Source organism: Artibeus jamaicensis, unplaced genomic scaffold, assembly GCF_021234435.1.
Source record: "Artibeus jamaicensis isolate MK-2021 breed Jamaican fruit bat unplaced genomic scaffold, CSHL_Jam_final contig_426, whole genome shotgun sequence".
Taxonomy (NCBI): Eukaryota; Metazoa; Chordata; class Mammalia; order Chiroptera; family Phyllostomidae; genus Artibeus; species Artibeus jamaicensis.
The window spans coordinates 10,092,524-10,116,592 of NW_026521826.1; the positions used below are offsets into that span (position 1 = coordinate 10,092,524).

The window sequence follows — 24,069 nt, forward strand, 5'->3', positions numbered from 1 at the left end:
CTCAAATATAAACTGGCAAAATCTATCTTCATTGTACTCAGCACTATAACAATTATTAAAATTTAAAAGCACAGTAAAACAGGTCTATAGTTTAGTAAATAAAATCTCAGCTTACTTAAATATTGTTAAGTTTAACATCACCTAGTCTATAGGCCCCTAGATTCATAAAGGAACAACATAAACATTTCAAAGGTTGTTTTAGAATCACACAGATTTAGGGTAAAATTCCAGCTCTGCCACTTACTGGTTTATAACCTTAGTTACTTAATCATTCAGCCTCAGTTGCTACATTTATAAAATGGGACGACAGCACTTCCTTATATTTTAGGGTTGTTGTGAATGAAACGAGACAATGTAGGCAAAGCATGCACAGAAAACAGCATGTATACATCTATCACAGGTACAGAGTAATAGTGACAAGTATGTGCAATTATCATTACTATCATTACTACTGTAGATATGGCTCTGGCTTGTAGCTCGCCTTTGCTTTCCAGGCAGTTATAGTTGCTACTGGAACAAAGTGAAGACAGCTCAAGACCAGGCGACGCAGGGAGCAGTAGAACGTGCTGAGGAGTGGGGGCTCTGAGCAGCCCAGTCCCACTTCAATCAGAGCAACTCAGCTTCTATGCCTACAGACTGGGCTGCTGTGTAAGCTTTCTTTTAAATGAGTCCTTAAACCACTATTTTACAGTCTTGCCTCAACAATTCCAAGAATTTTTTCCCTAATGCCAGTGTCTCCAATTGTGAAACAATATTTTCTTCTAAGCTATCTCCTTCAGACTGATAAAAAAAAGTGTTGAGGTAATGGCTACTTTCCTTGGACTAAATTAATGGCATTATGATGACATTAAAATTCTACTCTAATCACTACAGTCCATGAATAACTATTAGGTACCTGTCCCGTAGTTCCTGATCATAGGTATATAAAGTATGAAACTCCAGCTATGTCTTACATAAAGGAAATTCAAAAGGTGAAGAAAACAAATACCAGTTACCTTTTTGGCTTCTGCTAAAGCACTCAGTTTGGGTTTTGGAGGTGGTGACGCATCAAAAAAAAGAACGTCATCTTCTGCTGAGATGCCTCGTCCCAGCTTGGGTGCCTGTATGGCTGGGGTTCCTTGTAGCCTGGGGAACTCAGCCCCTGTGGATGGAGACTGAGAAGAGGGTTGTCCAGAAGACAATGGCACAGTTGGGCTGGTGATCTCACTTGAGCTTTGCAAAAATCTTTAGAGAAATATGTAGTCACAAACTATGCAAGTACCAAATAACAGACTGGGGGAGTGCAGGGAGCCCACCAACTGATACGAAATTGTTAGTAAAAGAGTTTCTCCTCCTAGACTAATAATTCAGATTAGCATGCTATAAGAAGAATGCCAGTTCCACTAACTCTTCCGCTGATTGATTTTTTTCATTGAAAATGCTCTAATTGTTTTGCCAATTTAGAACTGATTATTATTTTTAGCAATTGGCTTTTCAGTGGGTGCTGTCTATGAAACACAGCTCCGAAGGTGAGCGATGACTACATTCCCAGCTCTCTGGTTAGTCTAGGACCTGTAAGAATTCCTGGAATCTCTCTGTATTCTAGTTTACTCTCTTGGGAACAGAGAACTCATGTGATAAATTTGGAAGCCTTTAACAGAAAGGTTATATAATTCACACACTGGCTATTTTACTTATGGTTTTCAAGGCTAATTTAAAAACAACAAACATCAGAAATCATCTAGTCCAAATGTCTTGCCTTAGTGATGAAGAAATTGAGTCCCAAGACCCAAATGTTCACAGCGACAGGAACGGGACTAGTACCAGTTAATCCCAGGCCAGCATTCTTTTCACTACCACACACCCACTCCTGCCAGCTCCAGGCCAAGTTTGTAAACTGCCTATCACATCCTGCCCACAGATATGTTTAACTTGTTCAGCAAGATTCTGAAAAACTATAAATTATAATCCCTTTAAACTGACAGATGCTCTCTTATTTCACACAAGATCCACAGCTTCCTATATATTTTTATACTTATATGTATATATATTCTTAAGTCATGTGTTGGCCCATGAATACCTCTATAGATATCCCATCAGCACCTCACAGATAGGTGTAAGGACCAAATGAGAAAATGTATTAATAAGTGTATAACACAGTGCTTGATAGTAGCTCTTATTACAATACTATTCAGATAACGAGCTCAAGAATCTTTGGCATAATCACTTAGTAAGTTACATAATGTCTAACCACTAGGTGGCACACCTAAAACTATTACAATATTTTATGCCAACTGTAATTTTGAAAGTAGTATATTAATATAAAAAAAGAACCTTTGATTTGTTTACCTTCCATATCCATTTCCACTTGATTTTGCCTCTAAAATGACTCTCCATTTTCAGTGCCTCATTTTTATCATTTACCCGAACTACAAAATCTACTCACTGGCTCAGCTCCTGATTAAAAACCTAATTTTGGCAAATGAAGAAATAGGCACCAAGCAGGTCAACACGTGCTTTCCTCTTTCCCCAAATCCTTTTCAGACTGCCTTGCTCTTCCAAGGCAACATTAATTACTGTAACCTGCACCACTCAGTCTCAGGATTCACACACCGTAAGTCAGAAATATATGACTTTAAATGCCATCTGTTTAGGTTATGTTAAATTATTTTCACACCTTCAAAGTTATAAAGTTAGCCAGCCACCTAAAATCTAAAGCTGCAGTTTTGAAATCTATGAAGACATTCTGGGGATTCCTGAGATGAGTTAACCAAGCAGGGATGTTAAATATTACTCTTACCGTTTAGTGATTTCTTCTGATTTCTTTTTCCTCATCTCCAACATATGCTGTTTCTGTTGCTTCAGCAGAGCTGATGCTGAGATAGACTGGAAAGCAGGTTTCGGGCACCCCGTGATCCCTAAAACACAAGCCACAGACTGAGGGGTTTCTGAGAGGCAGCAGCAACTCAGGTATGAACGCTAAACAGGTGCAAGCTGACTCTACCTGATGACTTGACTTTGGCTAAATGTTGTTTCAAGTTTCTGGCTCCAAACGTAGGCAAGTCCATCAATTCCCTGAATTCCTCAGAGCAAGACAAGCTCTTTTGGGCTATTCCTGGAATATACAAACATCAGTTTTACAGGATTAGAAATTTAGACTGTTTGATGTCATGTGACTTAACACTATTCAACTGTCTTCATAACTTAGTCATTTGTAAATGAAGTACATGAAACACCAAAAAAAAAAAAAAGGATCCTTAACCTCTTCCATGAGACTACTAGGAGTATAAGGCTATGACAAATAACTTATCTGAAGTAATGATTAGAATACTCCTATCTATGGGGTCGCTTCATACACTGCATTTGGAATATACGCTATGGATAAAGGTCCATTCTAGGCCCTGATCACTGTCATGAATAAAGCCCCTAGTACAGGGTGAAGGCAGCATTCTCTGACTTAGACCTGTTTTAACGAAAGACAAGGGATGGGTTTCACCTGCAATGTGATTCTACTACTTCTAATACAATAAGAGTTACATCCAGATACGTCAAGAAATTTTAAAAAGCATACTAAACTAAGTTACAGCCAAGATTAATATGCTGTTTTTTCTTAACATGCTGCCAACTAAGCTTGATTCTTTCAGCATCAGCCACATTACTAAGATAATGATGAGTGGATATTTATAATTCATTTAGAGTACAAACTATGACCATTTTCAATCCTAAGACTACACATTTATGCTGGAGAAAGAAATACAGTCTTGAGAAACAAAGTTACCGAGTTTTTGTTGAGTCTCCTGAATGATCAAATCTGTGCCCTTCACAACCAGATTAGTCAGAGTGGTTTGAATCTTCTTTTTAGGAGCGCCAGCTGCTGCACTGTAATGACAAGTCAGCCCAAGAAAGGAAAATCAATGAACTTGACTGCTCTGATGAAGTAAAAATGAAGCACTCATTCATTACAAATTATCAAAGTTTCTCAAAACAGCACTTAACTAGACTTTCTTACTACCATGGCCCTACAGCACAACTGTGGAAAGCAGGAAGTCACAGGTACAAGACAGCACAACCTGCACATCTGCCCAACGCCTGCTGGAAGAATAACTTGGCAAAAGAAAAAAATACGCCAACACTTGAATCAAGTAGTGTAGGAATTTATCTTAAAATAACTAAGGGGATGCTGGGAAGATGGCGACAGAGTAGGATGGAGCGGATTCTAGCTCCCATACTCTTGGGTAAAAATCCTGGCAGATCTATAGAGGAACAGCACGATAAACCATCAGTTACCCAGCATTTATGAAATTAAAAGACCAGAGATTGTGACCAACCCTGAAACACCAGACAGTGGCAGAGTCAGCTACTGGAGCTGGGACACAGGCGGCCCCTGTGCAGCCACCAGAGCAACAGGCCTGGGAGCCAGGGAGTCAGGTACGGGAGCCGGACACTCCAAGCCCCTGTGACGGTCCTGGGCGACAGAGGAGTCAGGAACTGGAGCGGGGACATTCTCGGCCCCTGTGCCGCTGCCATAGCTACGGGCCTGGGCAACAGAAGAGTCAGTTGCAGGAGCGGGGACACCGGAGGCCCCTGTGATGCCGCTATAGAGACAGGCCTGGGCGCTGCGGAGCCAGCTAAGGGAGCTGGACATTCTCAGCCCCTGTGCCGCTGCCATAGTGACGGGACTGGACACCGGGGAGTCAGGTACGGAAGCTGGGACACTCCAAACCCCTGTGACGGTCCTGGGCGGCGGCAGAGGAGTCAGGTACGGGAGCCAGGACATTCTTGGCCCCTGTGCTGCTGCCGTAGTAACGGGCCTGGGCGCTTGAGGAGGCGGCTACTATAGCTGGGACATTCAGCAGTGACAGGTGACCAACGCAGAGACCAGCATGAGGACCAGCGCGAGGACCAGTGTGAGAGTAGGTGGAGATGGAGAACATCAAGAAACTTCAAGGAGTCTGCACCACTGAACTTCACAAGGATCATTCCACAGAAAATTCACACCATAAACCCAGGGTTTCAGAACAGATCAATTTTAGAAGCAGAGACTAACAAGAAGAGTCTCAAACAATGGGAAGACAAAGAAACAATCCCCGCCCTGGCTGGTGTAGCTCAGTGGATTGAGTGCGGGCCTGAGAACCAGACAATTGAGGTTCGATTCCCAGTCAGGGCACATGCCTGGGTTGCAGACCAGTTCCCTGCAGGCCAGTTCCCAGCAGGGGACACACAAAAGGCAACCATACATTGATGTTTCTCTCCCTCTCTCCTTCCCTTCTCCTCTAAAGATGAAAGAAAGAAAGAAAGAAAGAAAGAAAGAAAGAAAGAAAGAAAGAAAGAAAGAAAGAAAGAAAGAAAGAAAGAAAGAAAAGAAAGAAGAAAGAAAGAAAGAAAGAAAGAAAGAAAGAAAGAAAGAAAGAAAGAAAGAAAGAAAGAAAGAAACAATCCCCAAATGAAAGAAAAAGCAGAAACTTCAGAAAGAATGTTAGATGAAATAGAGGCTAATCAACTATCAGATAGTGAATTCAAAGCACTGGTTATTACGAAGTTCGAAGAGCTCACAGTGAACTACCAGAAACTACAGGGGAACTACAATGATCTCTCTGCAAACTACATCAACATGAAAAAGGAAATGGAAACTATCAGCAAGGGACAAGAGGAAATGAAGAATACAATTTCCAAATTGAAGAACACAGTAGAAAATTTCAAAAGTAGGACAGATGAAGCGGAGGATAGGATTAGTGAGTTGGAGGACAAGGTAGAAAGCATCTCACAGAAAGAGCAAGAAAATGAAAAGAGGCTCAGAAAAAATGAAGAGGAATTAAGAGAAATGCAAGACAATATGAAACGTAATAATATCCAAATAATAGGAATACCAGAAGGAGAAGAAGAAGAACAAGGGATAGAAAACCTATTTGAACGAGTAATGAGAGAAAATTTCCCTAATTTGATAAGAGAAAAAGTCACACAAATCCAGGAATCACAGAGAGTCCTAATTAAGAGGAACCCAAGGAGGCCCACTTCAAGACACATCATCAACAAAATGGCAAAATTCCAAGACAAAGAGAGAATCTTAAAGGCAGCAAGGGAGAAAAAAGAAGTAACATACAAGGGAGTCCCAATAAGGTTAGCTACTGACTTCTCAATGGAAACACTCCAAGCAAGAAGAGAATGGCAAGAAATATTCCAAGTAATGAGAACCAGAGGCCTACAACCAAGGCTACTTTATCCAGCAAGGCTCTCAATCAAGATAGATGGCCAAATAAAGAGCTTCCAAGGCAAAAGAAGCCTAAAAGAATATACCTCCACCAAACCAGCTCTACAAGAAATACTAAAAGGACTGCTTTAAGGGAAGGAAGAATAAGAGGGAGACAGAGAGGAACACAGGTATAAAAATGGCAATGAATAAGTACCTATCAATAATAACCTTAAACGTAAATGGATTAAATGCTCCAATCAAAAGACACAGAATAGCTCAATGGATAAGAAAGCATGACCCACACATATGCTGCCTACGAGAGACCCACCTCAGGACTAAAGTATAGGCACAGTGTGATTTCATTTTAAAATACTAAAAATTTATACATGTGGAAAAATAAAAGCCACCTAGAAACACATATAACAAAGAACATATACATACATATATAGTTTTAAATAATATGTGTATTGCTTTTTATAGTTTGGGAAAACATAGGTATGATTTTAAATTTAAACATGTGCTCAATATTAGCAGACAGGCAACCAGTGAGAGTCCCTTGCCCAGTTTCTGTTGGACATGGGACAAAATCAATGCTTTGTCCTTGGACCAACTGTAGCTCCCTTGTGCCAGGTCCCTATCTGTCATGCCCTCAGATGTGCTTTTCACAATAAGGGACAAAGTCATCAATCACCTACGTCAGGGACTCTGTGGAAAGACTGAGATCACAAGAGGCCTGTGCCCCGCAACCCTTTCTGAAGCTGCACTGCATACTCATTCACTGCATTAAACACGGATTCCAAGAGGCCTGCAACCTCACTCTAACCACAGTGAGGGAAATGATTCAGAAGATGCTAACACAATGATCAAAACTCTTTTAATGGCCAACCAATTAGTCCCGACAAAGTTCCAATATTCACATTAGAACCCAAACAGGAAGCACCAGCTTGCTGTTAAAGACCATCATGACATGACTTAATTTCTCCCCACCCAGTAAGTTTTCCTCTCTAGCTGGGAATGAAAGAGGCCCTCATCTACCTTGTTCCAGGCAGTGAGTTATTAAAGATAAAACCTATACAAGTCTTCTTAAGACCATTTACGGAAATGTACGGTTACTAGGTTTATCCTTATAAGACAAGCAAGATCCTGCTCCCAGAAGCAGCCCAAGAATGTCTTACACCGAGGCTGCATATGATGCTGAAGAAACCCCTCCATAGTAAAAACCATCCTGACACAGCCGTTCTCTCAGGCCAATGCCTTTGCGGGCAAACTTCTTTGGAATTCGTCCTCCGGAGAAGGTGGACTGCAAGTCAGCTCGCTTGGCACTGAGCTTCTTATACTGGGCCTGGACGTGATACTGACAGTACTCGCAGTCCTTCTGCAAAAAAGAAGAGAGGCTGCGTCAGGATCAGGGTAACAGGCCGAGAAACAAAATAAATACACACGGTCCCTTTCTCCCAACTTCGTGGGACACCATTCTGTGTGCAGAGTTCTCCCTACTGACCTCCAAGGCCATTTGCAAGGTACACCCATGCAGTGACTAAGGGGAAAGAAGATCTTTCCTTAAATTCCCATTAAAGCACTAGTTGGGTGGAAGAAAAAGCGATGTAGTTCACTCCCTTTGCACTCTTTCTACACTCAAAATAAAAACCAGGTTCTAGCAGAAACCTCAAAAACATTACACTAAGTGAAATAAGTCAGACATTTTCAACTGGTATGCTGCAAGAATTTTTAAAACGTGCAATACCTGACTACTGACCTCTTTTCTCTTAGAGTGTCAAGTAAAAAAATTATAACAGGCAACAATAGCCTTTTGGCGTGAATGAATCAGATTTCTATGTGACTTTCTGTCAGGTTGGTAAAAATGCACCTTTTGAGTATGATGCAAAATTTCAGTAGTTTATCTGTGCCATGAGATGACAAAGGTTGAACATCACTGCTCTACAGGAAAGGACCGGAACAGGTAAATCCAGAGATAGAAGATTAGAGTTTACCAGGGGCTAGAGTAGAGGGAATGGGAAGTGACTGCTAATGGGTACTGGCTTTTTGGGGGAGAAGAGTGGATATTGAAAATGTTCTGAATTACAGTGGTGAAGGTTGTATGACTCTGTGACTATATTAAAAATTATTAAATTGTATACTTTTAAAAAGTGAATTGTGAATTATATCTAAATGAAGTTATTTTTTAAGCTCTAAGTTAAATATAATAAAGTTAAAGTAGAGACAAAAATAAGGTTTTCTGTGTATTTCATCATAGTGTTTGATCTCTGGTACTACAAAGAATGGATAAAAGAATGGTTGGTGAGTTTATAAATGGGGGTGAACTAAAATTATTTCTTATAGCTCCTAGTCAGCTGGCAATTAAAGATCACTTTCCTAAGAGGTTAACTCCTTCCCCTACTCTCAGCTTTTCAAACTGGCAATTATTGACTACGGATTTAATTTTATCACTCTGAAGCTTCCAATTATGTAGGAAACTCAGTTCCAAAGTGGTTGTTACCACTGAAGTACCTGCAATTTATTCCTATTAATTCCTTTCTTTAGCAGAAACCACCCTAATAAGGCTGAAACCAACCAAATTAACAGTCTGGGTACACGGCTCTCCATTCTTCTTTTTTGCTTTACAGGTTCCCAGGTCAAGAGCTTCACCCATAATTAAGACCTTTTGAGGATGATCAATAGATAAGCACACCTGTAGAAAAGAAGTGAATGGGAGTTAAAAGCAGAACAAGATATGATCTTTTATCAGCTACAGTGGATAAAAGCAGGGTTGGTGTGAGTTAAGAAGGCTTTATCAGTCTAAAGGAATTTGAAGCCAGTGCCCTATAAAACAGTATCAGGAATGGGAGGTGTAGAAGACATTTAATTCTCTACCCAATACCTATCCTCTCCTCTGTGTCTTTGCTCTAAGGATCTTGATTTTACTTAGATTGGCAAATGCTGAGCACTAGGTAAATGGATGGATCCTGTTCCCAGTTTTCCCAGCACTCTTATACTTAGCAATGGTCATGGTGACTAATATTCTGACCAATGAGACTAAAGCTGGGAAGCTTTTGCTTTACTGATAAAAGCAGATAGAGGAGGCTGGCTCACTTCCTTCCTGAATGGAGGGGTGATGGAGAGAGCTTCAAAGCCATCTCGTGACCAAGAAGAAAAGGCTGAGAGACTCACAGACACTGGTGCTGTTATCACTACATTGCCTATGTCTGGAATATTTTTTTAATGTGAGAAAAACAAACCCCACTGTTTACTGTTAAAAGGAAACTATAGTGAAGTTTTTTTTGTTACTTGCAGCCAAACACATTGGAACCAACACATGAAGATTTGTTGCCATTTTCTGGTAAAAACAAGGACAGAAAAAACTGTGTCTCTCACTTCTTCTGATATTAATAATAATCTGAATAATAACCTGTCTACCATAAAGTGTAGCTTCTTGCTGGGTCAGATGAAGAAATGGTATGTCCTATTCACACTGTATTTAGATTTACAATTTACTAGAGAATCAGTGAGTAGTACAAAAACTGCTGATGCTTAAGAAAAACTCACTTCGATTCTAAGCTGCAGCTATGGCTGTACTAATCAATGCAGAAAGGTCCCCTCAACTATAAAACTATAAAACTTTGCCTTCTGGATGCACCATGCAAATTTATGGAGAGCTAAGGATACATGAACATTAGAGTTCAAAAACTCCAGGAACCTTGGAACTAATTTGAAAAGATACAATGAAAGATGATGATACAAAACATGGGATGAACAAGCAAAAAACCAGATTAATGGCAGTATAATAATATAAAAGCATGATTTACCTGGACGTAAACTAATACAAATATTTTTGACTAAGTTGCAAAGGCCCTCCCACCAATAATCATGGAAACAGATTCTCACCTCCTCTGAACCATCCTTGGGCTTCATGGGGTTAGCATTGAGCAGCCCTATGACAGTACCCTGCTCAGTCTTCCAGAGTTCTTTGTGAACTTCTCCAAACAAGAACAACGACACATACTGTGTCAGGTCACGAAGATCATTCAGTCGCCAGATGCTAAATGTTTTCCCCTGGAACAAATATTTATTAATTTTAATGATTTTTTAAATGATGTGTTACACTGTCTCCATTTACAGTTTGTAGAAAAATATATACACAATCCACCCTGAATATATAATCACCAGAATGTCTATAAATGAATCCTTTCTCTAGGCTTTAGTACTATCCTTCTCATTTTAGAGATGCAGGTGAAGTTAAGGCAAGCCAGAGCAGACTTGTCAGTGGAGTCTTTAATTCTCAGGTCTAAGTAGCAAAGGGATAGCACTGCCTCTCCAATCTCTCTCACTCACACACACACACTCATGTGTGAACAACAGTTAAAAGGACAGGAGGAAGCTGTAGCACTACCACTAATATAAATTTATTATTTATCACTGATTAATGATAGTATTAATATTAATAAGTTTACAGCTTGATGCTTCTAAGTCTTTGCTTAGCTTAGAAAAAAAAGCATCACTAAAGAAAACTAGTTGCATTTAACTGTAAAATTTCATAAGTATTACTAAATATCTGAAGAAATGCAACTCAACTATGAAAACTCTCCATGCTTACAGATTAAAAAAAATAGACCAATAATATTATTTCTAAAAGATTTTATGTATTTATTTTTTTAGAGAGAGGGGAAGGGAGGGACAAAGAGAGGGAGAGAAACATCAATGTGTGGTTGCCTCTCACGTGCCTCCTACTGGGGACCTGGCCCACAACCCAGGCACGTGCCCTGACTGGGAATGAAACCAGTGACCCTTTGGTTTGCAGGCCAGCACTCAATGCACTGAGTCACACCAGCCAGGGCAGATGAATAATATTAAATCAAGCTATTTCTCAGAAAATCCCAGAGTAGGTATAATGATAGTTTATGGTGAGCTATTGCCTGGACTCAGGTATAATTATTCTTCCATGGATTTGTACAATTCCTTTCTTGGAAGAGTTCATATAAAATCCCACACCTATTATATCAAATGTCATTATACCCAGTTGTGATGCAATTAAAAACTTAAATAAAAACCAGACTTAATCACATTTACCTACACAGAACAGGGCTAGAATCTAAAACTCAACTTCTGGTGTCAGAACTCACTAAAAAAAACCCCTAAAGTTGGCAATATCTAAATTAGAGAATAAAATTAGTATTAAGCACGACTAATCATTGTAATTAGGCAATAGGAGGGACTTTGCACATAATTAAAAGCCATTTCCTTCATTTTACAGATAAGGAAATGGAGGTGCTTAAAGAAAGATTAAGGGTCACCCTCAGGCTACATAGCTAGTTAAAGGAAGAATGAGGGTTAGAACCCAGGTTTTCTGACTTGACAGGACACAAAATAATTTTGTTATGCCTCAGCCAACTGCAATTTTAAAATTTGTTAGATCTTTTATAATATCCATCGTATTAAATGTGCCACACTGTGGGGGCAGAGATCAGCAATGTGAGAACTTCTGCAATTGACACTTTACATCTAGTAAGTTCTCAAAGGATCTGAAAAGTCAGCCTCTTTGATTACCCGCTCCTGTCCTCCACAAAAGGGAGTATAGTATCGCAAGGACAACTACATGTCAACAAAACAATGACAAATGAAACCCAGTTAAGAATTATGTGGGAGCCCTGGCTGGTGTTGCTCAGTGTATTGAGTGACTGCCTGTGAACTGAAAGTTTGCTGGTTCAATTCCCAGTCTAGGGCATGTGCCTGGGTTGTAGGCCAGGTCCCCAGTGGGGGGACACATGAGAGGCAACCACACATTGATGTTTCTCGCCCTCTCTTCCCTACTCTCTAAAAGTAAACAAATCAAATCTTATTTTTAAAAAAAGGAATTATATGGGCAATGAGAAACCCAAGTAATATATACACCCAGATCTTCTTTAAGTGGAGCATTCTTTACACATAAACCCTAGGATACCAACTCAATAATGGTGTGGCAACTTGAGAACCTACTAACAATTATTTCAAAATGAAATGCTGATGGGCACTGGTTAACAAATCAAGAGCATGAGTCCCCACTGCCAGTTTGTGAAGAAGCAGCTAAGAAAGCAATAAAATGGCTCACACTGTTAAAGCTCTGCGGAGTGACTTTCTTCAATATAACCCCAAATGTCACCCAGTCTATTTCTTCCAGCTTCTCGCTTGCCATCTTTTCCTTGAGCTGAGACAGTCTAATCAGTTTTCGACCGGTCATTTTCTTGTTCATTTCTGTGGAGGACACTCGAGGCCGTCTGGGTCAAGAAACCAGCAATTGCAATTAGGGGACTATTAGTCTAAAAAAAGATTACTTGGCACTGTAATGAGATGGTTAAGAGTTGTTATAGGCAGAAATCTCTAACGAAACTGTTTTCAGGAAGGTTTAGTTACATAGTATGGGCTAGGTGGACATTTTTACAGCAGATTAAAAAATAATGTAATTTTTAAGGTTAAATTTGTGCTTTCTTGAATATAAATTGGGGCTTATATAGAAAGCAAAAAGATTATAAACTCTCTGAGTTCTTATCAATTGTATAAGTTATAATATCATTTTAAAAGAACATCTTTTGACTTTAATACAATACCATGAATGGATATAAATAAATATTTAAATCTCATCAGTTCTACAAGAATTGTATTGGTTCCATTTCTAATTAGATTTTGTTAAGCCAACATTTTCACATACTAAACAAAGGCCTTGACTCTAGCTTCAATTAACGTAACCTTGTTCCTAATGACTGGCCAAAACCTGGTAGATTTGCAAATCGTTTTTCTCTAATAGAATATTAACATCTGTTCCATGTCTGATACACATTAAAGGACAAGATAAAGTACAAATAAACATGACTTTGATGCTTTCAGAAGTCTTCTGGAATACAAAGTCCTAGAGCTAACTCTGAACAATGAAAAACGTTAACAGGTTATCATCTGATCATTAGTCTTCAGAATGTTTTTAGGCTGAGGTTCAGGTACTCAAACAATTCTGCAATTCCCAAAATTTGTAGGCCGCTACTGGGAAGCTTTGACTGAGTAGTTTCAACTTGGTCTACGTCCATTCAATTCACACGTGGTACACTTGCATCAGCAATATCTTTCATTATCCAAGGGGAGTGCCAACTGGGAGCTGGTTAGGAGCAGGCAGTATCCCCTCAGGAAGGACATGCTCACCTTGAAAAAGAATACTGGAGCTCCTCAGAGAGCTTTTATCGCATTCTACCCCTCAGACTCTGTCTCAAACATAATTAAGACACTGAATTTTTTTTATTTTGGAGTACTGAATCTTCACAATGCATGTTGATTGCATTAGTCTATGTACAGTACCATACTGTAGAATGGCGGCTACTTGTTTTCCCCCTGCTTAGTAATATATAATTCAAGAGCTTGGCGGTTTTAGTTTAGATTGACAAGGTTTAAGTGTTCTAGAGGGCATGCACTTGGCTACTCACGTGGACTGTACTACAAGCAATTTGGTCTCAGAGTAAAGATTACGGATCTGCCCTGGGCTTCAAGAGAAGTAATGGCGGAGACGCAGTGGAGAATTTTTAAAAGTATAGGCTTTTCACTGAACTGATCCTGGAATTTATTCCTATGTTAACTGAGTATCTTATTTTTTCCACATAACAGATGCAAAGAATATAAATTTGCCTTAAAAGTTATTAAGAAAAAAAGAATACAGTTATTTTTCTTAACATCAATTACAAGATACTATTATCCTGGTTACATTGTATATAGCCTTATGTATTTAAAAAGTCTCTATTACTGTTTCTATCTGTCAGTTTCTGATTAAATATACTATCTGCCAATTTCATATGTCTATATAAATGTGTGTGCATGTATATACACACATGCACACATACATAAACAAACAAAAGTCTTCCTTAAATATTTCAGATGCAAATGTACTGAGTCACACCCCGTGCTCAATGCCAAGTTTCGTCAAGTTCCACAGCTACTGGTGTTGTGTGGATCTGCTGTACTATATCTGAAAGGCTCACCCTTAGGAAGGAGGAAAAGGCTTCTGGAGGGGCTGTCAATTACTGACCTGAGCCTCAGGCCGGAGAAAGCTTCCATGGAGACCGGCTCTGTTGTCTCCCCAGAACTCTTGGGGGTCCCTGCACAGGAATCTCTAGTCATCCCACTAGGTTTGTTACCAGGAGTCATTTGGAGTGGTTGAGAGGGTGCACTTGTCATCCATGAAAGTGAGCTTTTGGGTTCTAGAAAATTAAAATAAAAATTAAGTGGGGAAAAATACCACACTGATAACTATAACACTGTTCATGGAATTGTTGCTTTTTTCATCAACACATGCAATAACCAAATCTTGAGAGAACAAAGGAAGCCCACGAGATCATTTCTGTATTACACAAAGTCTCTGCAGTATAGTCTCAAAGTTTTCTGTAGTGATGAAAATGTTTTATACCAGTGCTGTCCAGTATGGTAGCCACTAATCACTTATAACTGACTATTGCTTCTAATGAAATGAATGTCTTATTTAATGTAATCTAACTTAAATAGCCACTATTCTCTATTATTGTGCCGTATGCCAATGCTACTCAAAATGGCCTTTTGAATACACATAGTAAAAAAAAAATGCTACTTACTCTAAGCTATGTTATCTACAGACAATTTTCCATCTTTTAAAGGATAATCACTTTGGGCAAATTGGTGCAAATACGACAAAATCAATAGAGCTTACAAATTTTTTCCATTTCATTTTGTTACATGTGTGTGCTGAAATAGGCTTTTATTTGAGTACTATTCTAGACTACTGAAAGAGAAACCTTTTCTAAAGAATAGACCTGGTTTAATACAAGCTAACTTCAAAAAAAAAAAAACCAGACCACTTTATAAGGGACTCTGTGCCACAGTCTCACAAGCCAGAAGATTAAACTTCTATATTCCTAGCATGAGAATGCAATCCAGTGTTTATATTTACTACAGTTCAAATCAACCAGACTAGAATTTTAAAAATTTCAACCCATTAAGTATTTAGTAAATACCTTCTAAATAATAAATTTCTAAGCACTGTGAGATGTAGAGAAATTTCCAGTACACAATATAGTATATGGTTTCCATTCCCAAGAAAGTTACTTTTCTTAGCGGGCAGACCAGCATTCTCTCTCTCTCACACACATGCACATTCACACACACACACGCGCGCGCGCGCACGCGACAGTTCCAAAATATATTTTCAACAGCGTCAGAGAAGTGAGAAACCAGGCAGCCTTGACTACTACACCTGCAGGTGAAACTTTCGGTGTCCGAGCCACCCGCTTGGTCTTTGGTAGAGTAGGGACATCAAGTTCTGCAGAAAAGCATGTTGACTCCTGAATTCTCTGAACTTTCTTCTCCTTAAGAGGGGGACGAGGAGACTTATCTAAGGATTAAAAGTAAAAAAAAAATTAGTCAAGAAAGTTTAGAAAGGGGTTCAAAAGCTGTTTTACAAGGAATTGGATGCAGAAATAATTTCTTAGTAACAGAAATGCATACTATTTCTAGAATTACAGTCTGATTACCAGGGGGTTTATGTGGACGGGCTGGACTTGCAGGCTGTTTAATTGTAGCCATTTTTAGCTGTTCTTGTAAGGATTTCATTTGCTCTTGCAACTTCTTTAATTCATCTATGGAGAAAAAATATTGATTTAAGAACCAAACCAGAAGAAATATAATGCATGATTAAAGTGCTAGAATTATATTTGGTGTCCACCCATCTTCACCCAAAACCTCCAGACACACAATATAGTCACATATGGAGAACTCACAATTAAATTTTGCACTTCAAAGGGGTTCCTTTAGAGAAATAAACTTATTTCTGGTAATCAATCCTCCAGTACCAAGGCTAATTATGAATCTGTACTGCTGACAGATATATTTATCTACAGCAAGTTTTTAGGAATCAAGACATAACTACACTTAATTCACAAACTGAGTATCATAATCAATAAAAAAAAGGCTTGATTCTATAACAGAAGAAATTGCCAACCACTGTATTTTATTATAATTTAAAAATATAAGATGCCAGAAATAAGAAAAAGGCCCTCCTCAAAGCTTCCCTTCAGAATGGTGTCCAGTTCAAACAATGTGCAGTAGCTTTTATAGTCTTGAGTCTAGCTCCATATGCATATAAATTCCAGAGTTACATATACGTTTTTTGTAATAAGGATGAAAAGTATTAGCGTCACCCTGTGAAGGATCAGTTACAACAGGCTGCCTCTGATACATATATATGTCACCGGATGTCTGTCACTTTGCATGCTGAAATGCTGGTCTTAAATGTTTGATGTACTAACCCAGACAACTTTTTTTAAACAAAGTCATTTATCTCCAGCCTTGACTGAAGAGCTATCTTAACGAAAACATCAGACTCATCTTGATCTAGTCCAGAGAAAGCAAGTGGTGAGGGCACCTTGCAACTCTTGATTAGTTTTCCCTTGAGTGGAAGCAGGAGCAGGGAGGGGTCTGTTTTTAGCTGGATGCAATGTAGGAGCTTCTTCTTCGTCGGATAAGTCCCCCATATCTCCAAAGAGAGTAGCCAAATTTTCCTTTTGGTCTTGAGTCTTTTCCACTTCATCATCATCAACCTCCTCTGTGTAAGATTCACCATCACCATCAGCATCAAAGAGCTCATCAAATGCGTCAGGTTTACCATCATCCTGGGTCACGTAGTGGCTCTCTTGTAAATCACAATCCAAGGCTGACTCGTTCTCCTCTAGCAATGCGGTCAGCAGAGACAATTCATCTTCCTCCGCTAGGGGAAAGAGAGAAAATAAGCCTACCTGAGAAAAACTGCTAATGACAAGCATAGTTAATTAAAACATTCATTATTAGCCCTGGCTGGTGTGGCTCTGTGGATTGAGTGCTGGCCTGTAAACCGAAAGGTCACTGGTTCAGTTCACAGCCAGGGCACATGCCTGGGTTGAGGACTATGTTCCTAGTTGGGGGCATGGAAGACAAAGATATTTTTCTCATACATCAACGTTTCCCTCCCTCCCCTCCCCTCTCCCTAAAAATAAATAAATAAAATCTTTAAAAAATTCAACATTAATATAGCAATTAAAGTAACTCTACCAATTCACTAATTTGCCTGGTATAATTATTGGTCTTATCTCTACCTTCTCTTTCCAAGTCTTCTGAAGGGCTCTGGGCTAAGAAGGGGCCAATATCTGCTTAATAACTATACTGGGCCAGTCACTGGGCTGGATCTTTTTCCCTACGCCATATCAGCTAAAGAGATAACTTCCTGCATACTGACTTCAACCCACAAAGAATAACTGGAAAACACACTAAACATATATTTAGGACCTAGATGTATATATTCCCCCAGTTTTAATTGTCTGAGCAATTTTTTAAAAATATAGAAAGGTAAAGGCAATTACATTAGCATTTACCTCATATAGCATAAAAAGTACTCATATCCTATCACCCAGAATTAGCCACCACTAACATTTTGTCAGGTCTGTTTTTGGCCATTACATTAGTTTTTTAAAAAACGTAAAAAAAACCTTACCATGCCAAATGTTTCTTTGTTTGGTTGGTTTAAAGAGAGGGGAAAGGAGGGAGAAAACAAGGAAAGAAACATCGATATGCAAGAGAAACATCAATTGGTTGCCTCTGGTACATCCCCATCTGGGGTCCTGGCCCACAACTGAGGCATGTGCCCTGCCCAGGAATCAAACCAGTGACCTTTCAGTTCACAGGCCAACGCTCAGTCCACTGAGCCACACCAGCCATGGCTATCACACCACATCTTACCCCAAACTCCTTACACTACCTTCAGGCCCCACTGCAATGGCTATCATAATTTTGGTATATCATTCTAGTCCATTTTTCATGCTTTTAGCATAAATATATAGGTATGCATAATTAATACACAGTGTTTGGCTGTTTCAAAACTATTTACATAGATTATTTCACACTGTATGTATTACTCAGTATTCTGTTTTTATTCAACATTACATGTAAGTAAGATTGTCCAAATCAAAACATATACTTCAGTTTAGTATTGCTGTTCAGCTTTCAATTGCTGTTTAGTAGTTCATGGTAAGACTGTATCACATTTTATTAACCCACTTTCCAATAAAGAACATATAGACTATTTCCAATTTTTTTACACTATAAACTATACCATGATCATGTATACACCTTCTTGTACATGTGTGAAAGTTTCTTGGAAACACGTATCAGAAGTGAAATCCCTGGACTGTTGTCAGGTACGCACCTTCTTCAGCTTCACTAGATACTGCCAAGTTGTTCCCACAGTGGTTGTACTCTTACCAGCACTGTATTCGAGTACCATTTCTCTCTACGACCTCACCAGTACTTGATAGGTCACCTAAGATGTTTCGCCAATCTGCTGGATGATTCAGAAAGGCAGCTCATGGTGTTGACCTGTGTTCCCAGGCTTACTAGTGAGATAAAGAATTGCTATGTATATTGGCCAATGGATTTCTTCTGTTTTGATTTGTCTATTTTCTTTGCTCACTTTCCCCCCTTTCGGGCATTATTCCTTCATGAAATCAGAGGCATTTAAAACAAAAATGTTAAAGATAGGTGATCCATCCCCACTGGAAAGACAGGAGCCGAAGTCCAGACAGGGTAGAGGCCTGTCCAGGGTCACATGATTAAACAGGGCAGCATGGGAGCCTGGGTTAGGATGGAGAGCTTAGATCAGGAAACCAGTGTCCTTTCCATTACTCTTCACTGCCATACTAGATGGGAAAGAGCCAACAGCCAAACGTAAGGTCTAGCAACTGATGATGGGTCTAAGGCTTAAAGTCAGAAGTTGCATATCAATTAGTTTTGAATGCTTAGTCCACAAAGACTGTAAGACTGCAGGGTACAGCAAGAGAAAAGAGACAATCTGGCTCCCCATGCTCCAGGTGAGATGGCCACGTGCTGGCAAGGGGGCCAAGAGGCCCTCCTCTCTCATTCCCAGCTGCTACAGAGAACATCCCCCCAAGAAGAGGCCTTAGCCCACACCACTGGGAGTCTCATGTGAAAAATGTTACCTTGTGGCTCCATACTCTTGGCCTTGTCCATCTTCTTTCATGAAAGCAGTTGGGTTAATCCATGATGCCTAGCATTCCAGCTTCTGTCGGTCACCACCCAAAATCATCTGCTTTCCCATGGATATCCTTACAAACTCATGGGAATTCTATCTGGATTCTATCTGGAACTAGAATCTACTACCATCAAGTTTTCCCATATCCTCAGTGGCTGTTACAACAGAAATATGGCTGCCCCTTGAGTGGAATTTGTTTAATTGCTCATATCTCGTATTCTAAGTGCTAGACTAGTGGTCAGGACGCACCAGGCATGCAATCAACATTTGGTAATCAACTCGAGAGCCCTGATTATCTTCTTGCTTATCACTGTCACTCTGGAGCTATTAACCTTTCTTCAAGAACACAGAACATGACAACAGATTTTTTTCATCAAGAACCCCTCCTGGTTGCTGTCATCTACTGAAGTCCTTTGGGATGCCTTCCTCTTTCCCCTCCATCTTTCTTAAGAATTCCAATCCACTGACCCTCCTATGACATTTTCACCATCCCTCATTCCCCATTCCTCCACTTCACTTTGGATCCATGTTCTATCATTATAATCACTGCCTTCTAACAACTCTTCACTCCCTTGTTTTTCTCTCGTGACCTCAGGTTCCTTGACAAAATCATTTCTTTTTTATAGTGGCATGTGTTATTAAATAAATACAAAATAAAATTTAAAATATATACAAAGTGATACAAAAAGTACACCTCATGTCTAATTCAGTTCTAAAGGTCTGTGGCAACCTAATAATAAAAGTGTCATATTCCAAGAGATTTTTTCTATATTCATCTTATAGCCCATTTTATCATTCAGAATTCACTGTGAATATTTTCTATTAATTTGTCTTTATAAAAATTTAAAAATTTTATGAATGTTGACCTTGACCAAAAACATTGACCCTGATTAAATGCAACACACTTCCACCTCCATGCCTGCACCCCAACTGGTGAACTCTCCCTGGAGAAAGACCACCATGCTGATCGGTGTAACTTTAAATATATACCAGCCAAGAACAAGCAGGCATTCAACAGTGCTCAAAAATTTTACACTTCCCTAAGACGTTTGTTTTCCTATTCTATAACCACTTCAGTCTCTTCTCAAACCTGATAACTCTCCTCCCTTTTTACTCTTAGCTGATGATCTTGTTCCACGTTTAAAAAAGGGAAAGAATCAGATTTCATCATCTTTTACTACTAAACCTGAATATAGAGTCTCTGTTTTTCCTCCTATGACAATGGATAAAGTGTCTAGTCCTATTTATGGCCAGCTGGTTCTTCCATTTATTAACTGGATGCATGCCTCTCAGTTCCCTAAGGATGTCAGCTGATAATCACCAGCTCTCTCTTCCCCACATCACCAATTCTGCCATATTCTGGAGCATTTCTCTCAGCATACAAACTCAACCCAGTGTCTCCTATCCTACTATCCACCAGATATTTTCCTACTTATTTATCTTGCTCTCCTTACTAGAAGGTAAGCAGGAATGTTGTTCAACACTAACCAGCACCAGGAAACATTTGATTTCATCTATACTGGATCAAATTGTGAGGCCATACCAACCAATGAGATTTTATTAGGTACAACGATTTTTTAGAGAACACATACTCATTCACCACATATTTTCATAGCAAAAAGTTAAATTTTCAATTACATAAAGTGCACTGTAGGTAATTTGATGACTTTAGGAGATAGGAAACTATCATTATACTAAAGGTGCAATCAATTTCACATAATATCACAGTGTGATGAATTTCAACATTTAATTCTATTCTTTAAGGCAATGTATAATAATCTTGGATTTTTAAAAATACAGTTTCAGGAAATGAACTCAATTACACAACCAGAAAAATAATTTGTTAGTATCTCTTCCACAGTCAGCACAATAAATTTTATGCTTCTCCCTGGCTAAGCTCTGCTAATTATAGCATATTTCTTTAAAAAGTAAATGCTTTGCACTCATTCCTGCAAAATGAACAAAACTACAAAAATTTAAGCCCTGGTTGGTGTGGCTCAGGGGTTGAGTGTCAGCCTGCAAATCAAAGGGTTGACTGTTCAATTCCCAGTCAGGGCACATGCCTGGGTTGTGGGCCAGGTCCCCAGTAGGGGGTGAACGAAAGGCAACCACAGATTGATGCTTCTTTCCCTCTCTTCCTCCCTTCCTCTCTGTAAAAAAATAAATAAAGTCTTTTTTAAAAATAAAAAAAATTTAAGACAGAGTTAGACTAAAACGTCTTTAACAGATGTCAATATAAAAAGTAAAGTCTGAAGTCAGACTGCCTGGGTTCAAATCCCTGCTCTGAGTTACACCTATGACAAGTTTCTAAACATTGTTTTTTCTGTCTATAAAATACAGAAATGGGTTAAGGACACATGGGTTAAGGCTCAATGGGTTAAGTTAGTTTGTATAATTAAGGACCTTAGAGCAGTGTTCAGCACATTGTAAGTACATGTCAGCTATCATTATTATGAAAGAAAATTAGTGTTGCCAGGAGGAGAAAACCCACCTGATTAGTAAGAAATAATGTTCCGTGACTAAAGTGAACTGCTCATACAATACTTGAGGATAGGGCAGCTATTTTCACTATTTTGTAAGTAGGGCAGACAATAAATCCATAGACAAAAGGATAATTTTTTAAAAGCAAAAGAAAACTGAGAATGCTGCCAGGACTTACCATCCATGATGTCTAGAGAACAGGTAACAGTGACTTCGAAGAAGGATCAGGTGTCCAGGAGACAGCAGCAATGCAGAATCCTAGCTGTGTGAAATTATGATTCGAGAAGTCACCCTCAATTCTCTTGCTCACACTGTATAACCCAAAACCCAGAATCCTACAAATCCTAGGGGATCTAACCATAGCCTTTATCCAGATGCCAACCATTTCTCACTCCTACCACCAATACCACCTTCCTCCTAGGATGGAAGCAGTCTACTTTTTATGTTTTGCAAACTTTGGTTATAGAAACACAGGTAAGGTATAGAGGAGTTAATATGATACTAGGTTACATGAATGAGACAAACTGTAAACAGTATTACTTTTGCATCTATTGGGGAAATCTGCTGGATTATAGGTTCTTTGAGGGTCTAGAGGGAGAAAACTGTCTTGTTCATTTCTATAAGCAACCATCCTTTGGGCCCAAACCCATGCCCTTTCCTCACCCTCATACCTAGGGCCATCTGACAAGTGCTATGGGTTCTATCCCACACTATTGATCAAAACTTTCACTTCTCCCCAACTTTACCACCAAAAGCCTAGTCCAAGCCACTGCCAATCTTTTGCCCTGACTACTGGCTACATTAGCTTCCTGTATTGGTTTCCTCTGTCTATTCTCTGTACAACAGCTATAGTAATCTTTTCTTTCCTTAGTAATCTTTTAGGAACACAAATCCAATAGCAGTAGTCCTTTAATTAAAAATTCTTTAATGATCTTCCATTGTCTTTAGAACAAAATTTACAAAGCCTATGACGCAATGGATACTCTGTCTCTTGCCTACTTCTATTTTTTTTTATTTTTTCTGTGAGTCCACTCCACCTACCTCTACTCACCCCCCAAACACCTTCCAGTAAGACTAGATTGCATTCTGCCCTGGATGGTGTGACTTAGTTGGTTGGGAATCGGCCTGCAAACTGAAAGTTCTCTGGTCCAATTTCGGTCAGGGCACATGCCTGGGTTCAGAGTTTGGTCCAGGGCTGGGGTGAGTATGGGAGGAAACCGATCGAAGTGTTCTCTCTCAAATTGATGTTTCTCTCCCTCCCTTTCCCCTCTAAAATAAAAAAAGTTTAAAAGGAGAAAAGACTAGACTGCATTCAACTTCTTGAACACACTGAGTGTTTTCAAGCATCAGGCTATTTGGAAAGTTCTCCCCCAGCTCCTTCTCACGTTTCAGTCTCCGCTTAACTATCATTTTTCTAAGACTTTCCAGACCAACCTCTCAATTCATCCTTTTCATTACAATACTGCACTATTGTGCACTTGTCTGTCATCCTCTTTAGACTGTTAAGAGTCACAGATCCTAAGTAGTGAGTGTGTGGAGCCCCGTACATGGTGCGTAGTCATTATTATCAATCAAACCATGACTTCTAAAAAATGAGTAAGAGAAGTCCAAAAGGCATGAACCTGGTAAGCGTTTTCAAGGTATTTTTAAAAAGAAAAAACTGGTCCTTTAAATAAAGTAAATGGCACATGACGATACATTTCCTAAGTGCCCCGCAACCTCGCAGCCGCCAAACCTCCCAGGAGCGCCCGCCCGGCGCTCCACAAGGCCGCCCCGCTTCCCTTCTGGCCCACTCGATTGCCCCCAAACTCCGCGCCTCTCGCTCCCAGAGCTCTCTAACCTCTCCCGCAGACGCGCGTGACGGATCGTCTTTCCCGCCGCCCGAGGACCATTCACATACCCAGCCACCACCAGCCTCTTACGCAGCGGCGCTCCCTTTCCTTTCCACTGCCAGACCCGCCAAAATTCCAACTTGACTCCACCCCCCCGTTTCTGACGTTTGACGCACGCCGGCTTTGAATCGCGCTGATTGGCTGTATCAAAGCTCTGGGGGGAAGAGACCTGAGGAGGTGAAAAAAAAAAAAAAGGGATCCTTGCGTAAGCAAGCTGATTGGCTCTCGTGACCAGACGCCCTCTTTATTGGGGGCAAGGGGACTTCCGGTAGGTTAAATCCTAGGCACCTTTAAGGTAAAGAAAAGTGTTCTGGTGCCCTCCAGCGCCACGAAAGTTAAGTATTATTAACACATGGTATTTTTACATGAGATCAAAACTCAATTCCTAACACTCTCCGGGACTATCATCCATTCCTGAGCCTCAGGTATAAAGGGTGTTGGACAAGGATGTAATCCATATTCCAGAAATTTAC

The 24,069-nt window shown here is 39.7% G+C and overlaps 1 protein-coding gene across 4 annotated transcripts in view; it reads right to left on the reverse strand.

Annotated features, from left to right (window-relative positions):
* MCM10 (minichromosome maintenance 10 replication initiation factor) overlaps positions 1-23,691 on the reverse strand; it is a 36,383-nt gene extending 12,692 nt beyond the window's left edge. Inside the window, exons 1-14 of one of the 4 annotated variants that reach the window (XM_037143535.2) lie at positions 23,605-23,691; positions 21,883-21,966; positions 16,569-16,910; positions 15,679-15,783; positions 15,402-15,539; positions 14,205-14,376; positions 12,252-12,417; positions 10,052-10,219; positions 8,742-8,858; positions 7,345-7,544; positions 3,758-3,858; positions 2,984-3,094; positions 2,780-2,897; positions 996-1,224 (exon numbers count right to left, since the gene is read on the reverse strand). In XM_037143535.2, the coding sequence (XP_036999430.2) occupies positions 996-1,224; positions 2,780-2,897; positions 2,984-3,094; positions 3,758-3,858; positions 7,345-7,544; positions 8,742-8,858; positions 10,052-10,219; positions 12,252-12,417; positions 14,205-14,376; positions 15,402-15,539; positions 15,679-15,783; positions 16,569-16,910; positions 21,883-21,889 (1,974 nt within the window). In that variant the 5' untranslated portion in view covers positions 21,890-21,966; positions 23,605-23,691. The other 3 variants (XM_037143536.2, XM_037143537.2, XM_037143538.2) reach the window with 3 other exon arrangements.
* Positions 23,692-24,069: the final 378 nt, after the last annotated feature.